General features: G+C 42.2%; 1 protein-coding gene across 1 annotated transcript in view; it reads left to right on the forward strand.

Moving 5' to 3' along the window:
- Nucleotides 1-12,454, forward strand: part of myo16 (myosin XVI) — a 77,278-nt gene that overhangs the window by 49,304 nt on the left and 15,520 nt on the right. The window contains exons 25-30 of the mRNA XM_022740925.1: nucleotides 631-827; nucleotides 1,906-1,986; nucleotides 3,129-3,334; nucleotides 9,709-9,811; nucleotides 10,575-10,671; nucleotides 10,777-11,050. Of these exons, the coding sequence (XP_022596646.1) occupies nucleotides 631-827; nucleotides 1,906-1,986; nucleotides 3,129-3,334; nucleotides 9,709-9,811; nucleotides 10,575-10,671; nucleotides 10,777-11,050 (958 nt within the window). The remainder of the gene's footprint in view (nucleotides 1-630; nucleotides 828-1,905; nucleotides 1,987-3,128; nucleotides 3,335-9,708; nucleotides 9,812-10,574; nucleotides 10,672-10,776; nucleotides 11,051-12,454) is intronic.

Consider the following 12,454-nt stretch of genomic DNA (forward strand, 5'->3'; position numbering starts at 1 on the left):
CACACATTGACACACGTACAGTGTGGTTTTGTTCTTTGAGTTTAAACCTTAAAGCTAATAGGAGGCCAAAGGCATCTATGTAAGTCAATATTCAGGTGGTGGCGATGATTGCTTTAAACGAACAGACAATTATTTAGAGCTGTGTGTAATTAAGTCCTTAAATGAGTCCGACTTATGTTTGTTTTTCTTTGCTTAGTATGCCTACCTGTCATCCTTTCCTCCTCTCTCCCTCTCTCTCTCATTCTGTCTCTCTCTCTCTCTTTCTCAGCCTTTCAGAAAGAAGTCACACGCCCACGTTCACACACATGTTGTTTGGCTTTTCTGAATGAGCTCATTGTTGTTGTGGAACGCTCCACGTGTTGTCGAGTGGCATAGTCCACCCCCTCTTGTTGCCTGACTGATTGTTTACATGGAACCTAACTTTATGCGCCCTCCCCACCCTCACTCCTCTGATCCTTCTTCCCCTCCTTGTTTACATCCTTCTCACTGTTCTTCCCTCCTTTCTTTCTTTATATCTCTTCATCCCACCTCTTCTTATTCTCCTCCACCCCCTTATTTCCACCAATGCCGTTGCTTGTTTTCACTCTTGTTTTCCTCCCTCTCTCTACGTTTGTGCTTTGTGCCCGGCAGCTAGTGAGAGTGTGTTGCTGCAGCAGCTCTTCCAGTCCAAGCTGACTCAGACTGGTTCTCTGGTGCCAGCAGCTCACGGCCGCATAGGGCTGAGGGGGCCTAAAGCTGCCTTGTTGCTCCACAGGACGCCATCAGCCTCTCTATTCACTGCCAGCTCTGTCCCCCAACAGTCTCGGCGGTACCATGACCTTACCAAGGTACAGTACACTGTTCACAGTGTAGTGAGTGCAGTGTTTTATTGTTCTGTACCTGTAGTTACATCCGACTGCAACCTAAACTTGAGCCTCAAGACTTGAATTTTCTGTCCATTAAATATATTTTTATCATTTTTCCAATAGATTTGTATTGCATATCTCTCAATATTCTCAAAAGAATATTGATCCCACTACTCTGAAACTAGATAAATTAAATATAGGAATTGATCACCTCAAGGAGCACAGACAGTCAGAATGTGACAATCAGTCAGAGGCGTTTTGTTCCAACTGGCAACTGACTGCTGTGCTGATCAATGGGAAAAACAGGGATAGTATTTTTGGAAAAAACAACAGTCTAATTTAAGATACTTCCCATCGCTGTGCTATATATAAACCTCTGAGAATTGGATTTGTTTGTACGGCCCTGTGAAGAGCTAGAAAATCCACGAGCATGTATGCACATGTGCACAGTCGGGATAAGACTGTGATTATACACTTTTCTCATGACACACTAATAGAAAAACTCAGAATCACACACCTGGTAACAATATTCTTTACCTTTCTTTTCTAAACTGTCCCAGCAACCTTATAAAGTAACATTAGGCAATATTGCAATGCTGCACTTTGTGTAAGACTGTAAATAAGACGGTATAAGTCAAGCCAGTTTTATTTTTATAGTCAAATATCACAATTTTGCCTCAGGTGGCTTTACGATCTGTGCAGCATGCAGCACCCTCTGTCCTTAGACCCTCGAATGAGATAGGGAAAACTCCTGGAAGAGGGATCCCTCCTCAGACAGGACAGACATGCAATAGATGGTTGTGTGTACAGAGACAGTACATTTGGACAGTACGTATGGACAGTCAGGATCTAAAAAATGGTTCAAAAATGGTTCAGTGGAATTGTTTAGTTTGATTGCAAAAATCCTATACAGCATCTTGTCAAAGCCACACAGCCCAATTTGATGATAAGAGATGATTCTGTTGTATATACAGTGTGTTCCAGATTCTTCAGATGCCACTTGAAGTAAGATGTACAGCTGTCTGATATTTTTCTCCCTATCATCTCCTTCCATTGTCAGATCTTGAAGAAGAAAGGCTCGAGCTCCTTCCTCCAACGACTAGAGCGGTGTGGGCCCATCACAGTGGCTGTCCAGCTGAGGGTAAGAATCATTCCAGTCTGCATGGGCTTTTCTCTCATACTAGTTAAAAATTGCTACAACTTAACAATTAAACCATTCAACAACCTGTATGGAAAACCAACTTTTCTTTTCTTTCTTTCTTATTGTTACCTGATTAATTCCTGGTAAGAGCAACAGATTCCAGTAGTGTTTGTTTTTGTCTAAGCATCTGCTTAGTGGTACTGTTAGGGAAGGTCAATAGAAAAATGTGTTATTATGACAGTTATGATGTTATGATGACAATCAGACAAAACCAGTTGGTTTATTTTGACCTTTGTCTTTATTTTTACTGAATATCCACTAAGTACCTGCTGGTGCCGTAGGGAGACTGAAATGTGCTCACAGAAGTACCTTTGGTCTGAATGAAGCCAGTGTGTTGCACAATCAGAGTTGTGGGCTTGTGGTCGATGAGTCCCTCAGGGAATGGCAGAGAAGGAGAGAGTGGGCTGAAAAATGATGCTGTACCAAGCCAAACGTGAAGCCCTCCACATGAATGAATGAACAATGAACAACAACCACTGTGTGCCATGCACACGCATTCGTGTGTGTGTATACGCACATTTGGAGGGAGTGGGAATGCTGGTGGTGACGTTCAAAGATGAGGGGTGAGGTGTTTAGCATTGTACCTAAGGGTATGCAGTGCATATACTGACGTCAGTTTGAGGCGTGGCAAAAACAAAGATTTAAGTGTTTACTTGTATGTGGATGTGTGGGTATATGTGTGTGTCTGTGTGACCTTGGATGCGGCATCTGTGAATTCAGAGCTTGAAGAAAAGCTTCCTCACGCTCACACACCAATAGAAAGAGCAAAGAGCTCTTTGTGTTTTGTTTTTTTTTTTCCTCCAGAGAAGAAACACCCAAATATCAGACCACTTTGTTACAAACAGTGTGATCTCAGTCCAGTCACTGTGGCTCACACTTCAAGTTACGACATTAAAGAAAAGTCAGATAGCTTCCCTTTCCTTCTATAGTACTTATTGTACAAGACCAGTCGCAGTGTTCTTCCAACCCAAACACTAAAATTAGAACATGTTATTCATTCTCTTGATAATATCTGTTATTGTGATTGTAAAATTATTAGTGAATGTCTCCAGCTGTACCTCCTCTCCTTTTCCTTTTTTCAGAACTCGCTGTCAGAGATCATCAGTAAACTGCAGGCTTGCACTCCTCACTTTGTGGAGTGTGTACGCCCCAACTCCAGTGGTCAGCCAGACAGTTTTGACAGCTTCCATGTGTCTACCCAGCTGCAGTACATTGGGGTGCTTGAGATGGTGCGCATGATCCGTTATGGATACCCTGTCCGCCTGTCCTTCCCAGGCTTCCTCAGCAGGTCAGTGCCAGATAATGTTGTATAGTTAAAGAGTGCTGCATCTGTCATAAGTCATCTTCTGAAGTTCTCTCGCTGTATGCTGATTCATTCACCTCACATCCTATGCTCTTCTCTCTCAGCTTCTTCAATGCCTTACAGATGTCAGGTTGCTCTGCATCCTCTCTTTGTTGGTCTCACTGATCTCAGTTGTTCAGATACATTACACTCCCTGCAGGTCACTGTGATCTCTGTCAGGTTAGATCAGGCCAAAGACTGCTGAAAGCTTGACAGCTCTGCATCTGCAAATGAATGCAAGGGCATATAATATCCATGATAACACACTCACATGCAGGCTGACACATTAGCATGGGCAAGTCACTGCAACCTGCAATGTTAGAAGTACACTTTAACCTTGAATGGTGTTTTCAGCGTATTAGAGTCCATTGCAGCTGATGAATGTCACTATCACATTTCCCATGTCAGCCCGACACACATTAACCATTCAGTTGTCTGTAAGGTCACTGTGTTCCACACTAAAATATTAGTCATTATAACCACTGTCACTTCTTTTCTTAACTCTTACTCTTACTTGTGTTCCTGGCTGGTTTTCCCCATCTTCTGACTCCACCTCACTAGCTTGTTTTTCCATATCACTTGTGTTTTGTTTTTTTTGTTTTTTTTTTCCTTTTTATGTTGAGAGAATGTTATGTTTCTGTCACACCACCACTCCTCCATTTTTCTGTCTCACTTTCTGTCCCTCACAGTTTGTCTCACACTTTGTCCCCCAGTTCTTCTGATTCTGAGAAGCAGTGGAATACTGAGAGGATTTAACTCTAAGTCTCTCTCTCTCTCTCTCTCTCTCTCTCTCTCACCCCTCCTCAATCTGTATCTCAGCCTCTTTCTCTCTCTCTCTTTTTGAGGATAAAGGGATTAACACAAACATTCCTGCCAGATAATAAGAGAGGACAAAGCTGGTCACATGACCCCCCTCCCTCCCCAAAAGTTTCCACTACTCTGCTGTAAACATCACCACATCACACACACACACACACACACACACACACACACACACACACACACACACAGGTCCAGTGACCAAACATCTCTCTTTATTAAGGGAAAATAGGCTGAATCAAGATCCCATTTATTATTATTACTAATGCTGCATACAGTTGCCTTAAGTAACTGGGCTTGTCTAAATTGTCAGTCAAAATTAAATTAGAGGCAAAGAAGCGTTTTAATGCTAAAGAAAAACAAAAGCTATGGCTCACATTCCTATTTGGTAAACATAAGGGTTTCTGGTCAGATTTCTGGTCCCACATTAATTTTGTAGTAGACACGCGAGTAAAACCCAACCAGCAAAGAGATTCATAACAAAGAAAAGAGAGAGCTGCTAACCAGCATGCTGTATACCACATTGTACAGATGATTGAAGTGTGTAGAATTTATTGTTGGTACAATCTGCACGTACAATTTTTTTTTTTTTGCTCAAACATACACAAAGTGAAAGAGACTCATATAATAGGTTTTCACGAGGGAAAACCAGAGCAGGGAATTGAATCTGGAGAATGGGCCCATGTCAAATGGTGAAGTGAATCCAATATAGATTGTAGAGCCAACACTCTCATTGTTCAAGCTATAATTGAAAGATTCCTGCTGAGGGGTTTGTGAATGCTGTTTGTTAAGGCGCATGTGTGTGTCTGAGCATGTGTATGTGTGAGTACGTGAGTCTGTGAGCGACTGTCATATATTTTTTTTTAGGAAGCCATGTGTTGTAAGATAATCTCTGTGTTAGCGATGGCTGTGGCCAGCAGATAACTGAGCATCACAAGGGGCCAGCTGGTCGCCAAAAAAGGGAAACTTAACCGTTGCTGAGCAGGGGCATAAACCAGAGCATGTGAGGTGAATAGTGTGTGTTTGTTTTCATGGAACTGCTCAGACACACAGTAGGTCAAGGTGATTTTGATTGTAATATCACTCTTATCTGAGATTTCAGTCTGGTTTCCAGGACTTGCGTTGTACATTTCCATAGATATGTAAAAGCTGTTTGTCTACACCATGAATGTATGGAGCTTACTGTCAGTGGAAGAGCACGTTGACTGGACAGCTCCAATATCCACAACTTGCATATCCACATCAATGATAAATGGTTGAGAAGGTTTTGGATGAATTTAAACCCAAGCAAACGTGAAGCGTCGCGTCTGGTTCTTAAAGGCTGTTTTTGACATGACAGACATGTAACAAAGGTGCCTGACTGGAATGAAACTGTGGGGGTTGCACATTTTTGGTACATACCATAACCATTCGTCTATCAGGACACCCCGCAAAGAAAATATTTCATTCACCAAGGCATGAAATATTGTTGCAGCATTAATCAATCTGATCTCATCTCCATCCTCATAGTGCAGAGGTTGATTTTAATTTTTTTTTAAAAATGGTACAACTCCAAAGAAGCCAACAGTTCAGTGATATCATACAAAGGACAATATTCAGTGTATGGGCGAAGATAACCATCATTTTTACATACAAAGAAAAACCTGCTCCAGCTGGTAAAGTGGGTGGATGCATAAACCCCACCACGAGTGCCTCTTTGATGTATTCCTCCTTGCCAGCTGTGTCTGGAGTGGAGAGGGAGCAGAGATGATGCAGAGGTGGACAAACAGGAAGTGTGATGGTTGGGTGGTCGCTCACTTATTTCGAAAAAATTTTCTGCAGGTTGGAACTAGAAGGACCTAAATCACCCTCTTGCTTGCATTGGTGATCTGGTGGTTGACTGACAGGGCATATATGAATACTGGCAGACAAGATTTGGGACTCAGTAAACACAGTACAGCAATATGAACAGATGATAGTGATGCTCAATGAAAACGACCCAGCATCAGGATCAGCACTGTGGATCGCGGTGAGGGAGAGAGTGTTTAAGGCTTCTATTGTCGGGTTCCCAGTTGTGTCATTTTGTGGCACTTAACATGAACAAAAGAAAAGGAAAATATACTGAGAAATAGAGATATTCTTGATTAACAAGCCGCCAGCCTATGTTTTTCACATTTGCTAACCATCAACAGCTAGCTTAGCCTCTGTGACTGCACACAGCACGCAAGAAGCCCCATTCTCACACTAAACGCGCAAGGTTTAAACTGTGAGCAGAACCTGACACAACATGTGCATAAGACCGCTTCTGAGTTAATGGAAGTATTCCTTCCAGTCCCTGCATCAAGCTAACATGACCCAAACCAGTCTGTTGACTGAATGGGATGAAACCGAACTCAACACTCCCGTCCCTACTTCCTCCTAAGACGGCAAACAGCTGAATCCTTAAAATCTTGAAGTAACACAGTGTTCCTGGGACTAGCAACTGTAATTTAATCACAGAATTTCAAATTGTAATTCTTCTTATTGCAGAAAAAGTAATCAAATTACTGTCATGCTTTAATGTGTAATGCGTTAACTGCCCAGCACTGGTTTGTGTGCACTGTGTATGTGCGTTTGTTGCATTTTGTCTTCCTACAAATGGACCTTTTGTGTGTGCCTTTGTCTGACACGTGTCCCTGTTCTGCTGTTTATACATTAAGGCCATGCTTCATTTAAGTGGCTGCCACTCACAAAGACACCAGTCAGCCCAGCCCAACTGCCATTCATATCTTCCTCTCTCTCCTCCACTGGTTTCAGCACAGACAGGGCCAATGAATGAACACAGCCTGGCCTGGGAGAGGAAGGAGCTGCTGCAGAGCGGGGGCGGACTACACTGCTGTCCTCACAGAGCTCCTTCTCTTTTGATTTCTCATTCTTTCCTCACATGCTCTCTCCACTGAACCGCCATTTCCTTTTTTCTCTCATCTTCCCCCCTATTCTTTCTTCCTTATACCAACATGTTCAGTTTTGTTCTTCCTTTCAGCGTTTTAATTTAAGTCTTTGTCTTTCTTTTTCCTGTTCCTGTTTCTCTCATGCAAACACACAGAATCTCAATATTGTTCTGTTTCTTATCCCTCTTTCTCTGTCCATTTGTCACTCTTTCAAAACAGGCCCTGGCGCTTGACTAACAAAAAATGACAGGCCAATAAATCAGCTATTAATCTTGAGGTTGCTGTATTCTGGTAAACACAAACACACAGTGTGTACACAAAAAAATACACACTTGCACACTGGAACCATGCAGGCCACTTCACTAAGTCATAGTGGCCGCCTGAAGCGAATTACATTAGTGTCCTGGTAACCACAGTGATTTATGAGGAAATCTATTTTACTGTTGCTTTTATTTGTCTTTTATGATACACTATGTGTTTTGTGGCAGGGGTTTATTTTCTACCAATGTGTAAGGTCAAATACTACCACTTGAACCTTGTTCCTGTTAATCCCAGCCCTCCATGTGTGTTTCTTTGCTCCGTTCTACATATACATTGTTAGAAAGTGGATGAGGAAGCTGGATCTGTATTCATGGAACATGTCACAAATGCAGCTCGCAAGCATATAGGTCATATTTCCTATATGGCTCGTTCCAAGTGTGTCCTCATCATCACCTTCCTCTGATGGATAAACACACACATTTGTAGGCTGTAAAGTTGCCTACAGAATAATATCCATCATTTCCGTCTGACCCCTGGGGTGAATATCCAATAGTCTTTCATGATGTGGCAACTAAAAGTTTGTCAGATGTATAAGAGCAGCTTCACCGAGGAAGTGAGTGGTTTAAATTCCATTTGCCTTCCACCGCACGTTTACCGCCTTAGTGACGCTCAATAACAGTGGTCACTGATGGCCCTTTGGTCGCAGAGAACTCTGTTAGCGCCCCCGTAGACCTCCATTTAAACTCTTATCAAAGGGGTTATTTCACTTCTTTGACTCCACATGAAGCCCCCTTGGGTCTTGTAAAAGCAGCGACCATCGATGGTTTTCATATCCTCATAGGGGAGGTCATGGGTTTACAGAGTTCCTTTGTGTTTTATGGGCCCAGCGGGACAGCGTGTGTTGTCTGCAGGACTGGTATTACCATACAGAGAGAGGGTGAGGGAGAGTTCAGACGGACCCCACTCCTGCAAATCAAACACATCCCACATTCACGTGCACCCTCATACTCACTGTTGACAGTACAGGTGGTTTATGCTTCCAGCCATCTGCTTGTTAAATTTGTCTCATCAGATGTATGACATCATCAGACGGCTCTGCCTCTCATTCATAACAGAAGAGACAGAGCACTGACTGACAAAATGGACTGAGCAACCAATAAGACGTTTGGGGGATTTGTGTATTTGGTTGGTTGGCAGTCCTTTTTTTACTCTCACTCTGTTGTCTTGTCTACTGTATTTAACCAGTTACATGTTCTTGTGCATATAAGATAACAACTAGATGTAAAATCTGTTATTGCTTATGCCTGTTACTACAGTTCTATATCATGAAAGCAGCAGGACCCGGACCCTAACCCAAGCTTGTCACTCCACCTTCTTTCTTAGTTTAAATGAATCATTTTAGATTAATTAATTTCGTACAAGTATAAATTATTAGTGACATGTTCATCCGGTTCAGGAGCTCTGTAGACAGTGACAAAGAGATTTGTCAGCCAGGTGTCCGTCATAGGTGGTAATGCTCTAGTCAAAGTTGATCTACACTGAACCAGTGTAGATAGAATTTTTATAACACAAACACATCAGAATCACCACCCCCAGTGTGGATTAGTGCAAATAGAAGATTGCATCACAGCCACTGTGCCACTTGCGACTAGTTATGCAATTTTTTAACCCAATTTTACCACCTTTAAATTAGAAACCAAGAGGTTTAATCTTGATTCTTTTTCTTTTACTGTTTTATAAAAACAGTTGACTATGTTCACTTGTTCTTCTTCATTACAATTATGGTCACACTTAAAAACTGTGTGGCTGCTGAGTCTTTGTGAAGCATGAGGAGAGGGGCTCATTAGGGTCCTTTGGGAGTAACTGCTTATGAAAGAGAGAACGTTTTCTTTTTATTCCAGGCACAAGTTCTTATCTGTTCCAGGCATTCAAATCTTCAGGTTTATCTTCGTAAGCCAGCCTCTATCGCTCTGACACCACTCATCCACTCAGAGTTCACACAGTGTAAAAAAACATCTATAGTTAGATATTTTCTGTCTGTGATTTCTGCATCAACATAGCTCCCTTTCCCTTTCACCCCCACCATCCCAGGCACAAACAAACCACTGTCTCCATCCAGCTGACCATTCATAGCAACGGTTGCCCCAGGCAACACCAATAGGAACAGATGCTGTTTGGCTGGTCTGCCGTATGACCCCACTGACCTTTGAACCCATTGTTTCTGAAAAGCGGCGGTGTCACTTTGTCTGGTTTAAACTTTTAAATTCTGCACTTTGAGTTACTTTTGTCTCTGCAGCTCTAACGGTCTCTGTTTGTCTTTGTGTGTCTCAGATATAAAGACCTCGTGGTCCCAACTTTGGGAGACAAGAAGAAATTGTCACCAGAGGAGAAATGTCGCTCAGTTCTGCAGCAGTCTAAACTCCAGGGATGGCAGGTCTGTGTGTGTGTCTGTGTGTCTGTGTGTGTGTGTGTGTGTGTGTGTGTGTGTGTCTGTGTCTGTGTCTGTGTCTGTGTCTTTTTTGGCCTCCACCAATAACAAAAGATTTGCCAAATTACTTAATCCCTGACCCTGTATTTGAAAGATCCCATGGAATCTTTGACAACTCGTTCCAGCTGTCCCACCTCATCATAATTCTTCTCACACACACACACACACACACACAGAGCAGCATGGATTCCTCCGCCCCTTTCTCTGTCCTGTCTGCCAGACTGCTGTTGTGTCTGAGTGTGTGACCCTACAGGTCACATCAGCTCCTGCCTCACACATGCATACACACTCCTCAACAATGCCCCACAGACACCTTTTCATGCGGCCCTGCTTTACACACAGACCCACACACTACTCCCAACAAGTAGCGTGTGTTGGATTGAATAGTGTCTGTCTGTGGAAGTATGTCACCCCCAAAGTTCTGTGCACCTGGTGTAGAGTGACCTTTGTCGACCCCCAAATGCCCTTTGAGTTCAGGAAGTGAATGCAGTGTCAACATGCAAACCTACACCCTGCCCACACTCCACACCCACCTATTATCATACATCGCTGCTACTGCGCTCTCAACTAGCAAGGCACACTCAGAAAAGATCCTCACAGGGTCTGCTGGCTACTCCTAGAAACTGATGATGAAGCCAGTGTAGTGTGTAACAATACTTGTTACGCGTGTATGTTTGATCAGATCATTTTTGTTCCGTTGTATGTGTAGATGGGCAGCAGTAAAGTATTTCTGAGATACTGGCAGGCAGACCAGCTCAACGACCGCTGCTACCAGCTTCATAAGAAGATCATCACCTGCCAGAGAGGTAATTATCCCAAATAACAAACCAACAACTGAGATGTTCTTTCAGATGTTCTTCTCTCTCTCTGATACATCTGATGTTTATCTTCATGTCCTCCTCATGTCTCAGTGGTGCGTGGCTGGCTGGCCAGACAGCGGGTTCATCGCAGGCTGTCACTACAGCAGAAAGAGGAGTGCAGTGTTCAGCGTTTCCTGCAGGGGGCAGAGGACATGGGGCTACGAACCTATGACCAGTTGGTCATCCAAAATGCATCTGACATCGCACGAGAGAGCGACCGCCAGCGCTGCCATGGCAACAGCCTTCTCAACACCCTTGGCAACAGCCCACCACTTGGTGAGAGGCCTGAGCCGGTGGGTAAGGAGGAGGATCAGCCTGTCAGGAGGTAAATTAACAAAACACCGTCCCAACTCATACATCAGATGTGAAGGCAAAGACGCATGATCAGAATTAATTAATTAATATTCAAGACATGGGGATGAGCAGTTATTCATTTTTGTCACCATTTGTCTTTTGTATTCATCATGTTATTTTATCTACATTCTTGCCAAATATTCATTTGATCAAAAAGTTTAAGAGTTGTTTGGATGATAAACATCCACCATGCTACTGATTACTTCAAACTAACGCAGCCACTCAAGACTGTTTTCTCTCTAAAACAGGGCTTTTATCACTCACTACAATATAATTCATAACACTAAATGTGACGGCCTCATAGTTTACTGTGGAATTATTTAGCCTGCAAAATAACAAACAATCTGCAGTCACTGTCATTCACAGGATTTACGACTGGGAAAGAATCATTTGCCTTTATAAATGTGCTTGTGTGTCTTTATTCAAGTGTTTTTGCATGTGTGTGCCTATAACTGCATGGCATGTGTTTGGTGATTAATGATGTCATTGTATCTCCATGCACTGTAGGCTTTTAATTGTAAGCTTCATGATGGATAGTCAGATAATGAGCTGCATAATCAGATTGTATTAGTATTGTGTTGCACCTTTGGAATGTTATCTCCTTATCTCCACCTCACCTCTTTCTAATGTAACGTATCAAGCCTGGAGAAAATGGAATAACCCTGCAGGGCTGAATTAGAAGGGGCACAAAAAAGCTAATAAGAAGCTCTTTAGAGGCGGTCCTAAATCAACGACCTTCATTTTGAAAAGTCACTTTCCTACTTTTTGAAAAATGATGACATTATTTATGGTAATACCTGAATTGTGACTTTGCATTTCAGCTCTCATAAACCTGTAAATGTGTACATATGATATATGTTTAGGCTTTATATGGTATGCTGCATAATAACTGAAATTATTATTTCAATTCCATCTCTGCAGAGGCAAAATGATTTGTGTTGCTTATTGCCACGGTTTCATAATACTGACTTTCATTCCAGGTTGACAATGAGTGGTGACTAGTATGCCAACGCTTCAAGGCTTTGTGACTAAATGACAATATAAATATGCATTCAGTTCGATTTTTGGAAGATTTGTTGTCAAAAAGACATGCAGGTGTTTCATTTGGAAGAATAATCTTTTTGCTTGAAAGCATCATGTTAAAACAAATTAAAGCTTCAAATGGCCTGAAATAAAGTTAAATGTAACTCAGTACAGTGGAAAAGGGGTCATTTAAGTATTTTTTTTAATATATTTTGATAATTAGATTGAGTATTAACATTAGGATAAAGCGATATACAACCTTAAATATGAAAAGAAGCATACACACATGATTTCTGTATCCTCTATGTGTCCTTGTACATGTAACATCTGCTGCTGGGACAGGAGACAGGAG

Source organism: Seriola dumerili, unplaced genomic scaffold (assembly GCF_002260705.1).
Source record: "Seriola dumerili isolate Sdu_G_001 unplaced genomic scaffold, Sdu_1.0 BDQW01000052.1, whole genome shotgun sequence".
NCBI lineage: Eukaryota > Metazoa > Chordata > Actinopteri > Carangiformes > Carangidae > Seriola > Seriola dumerili.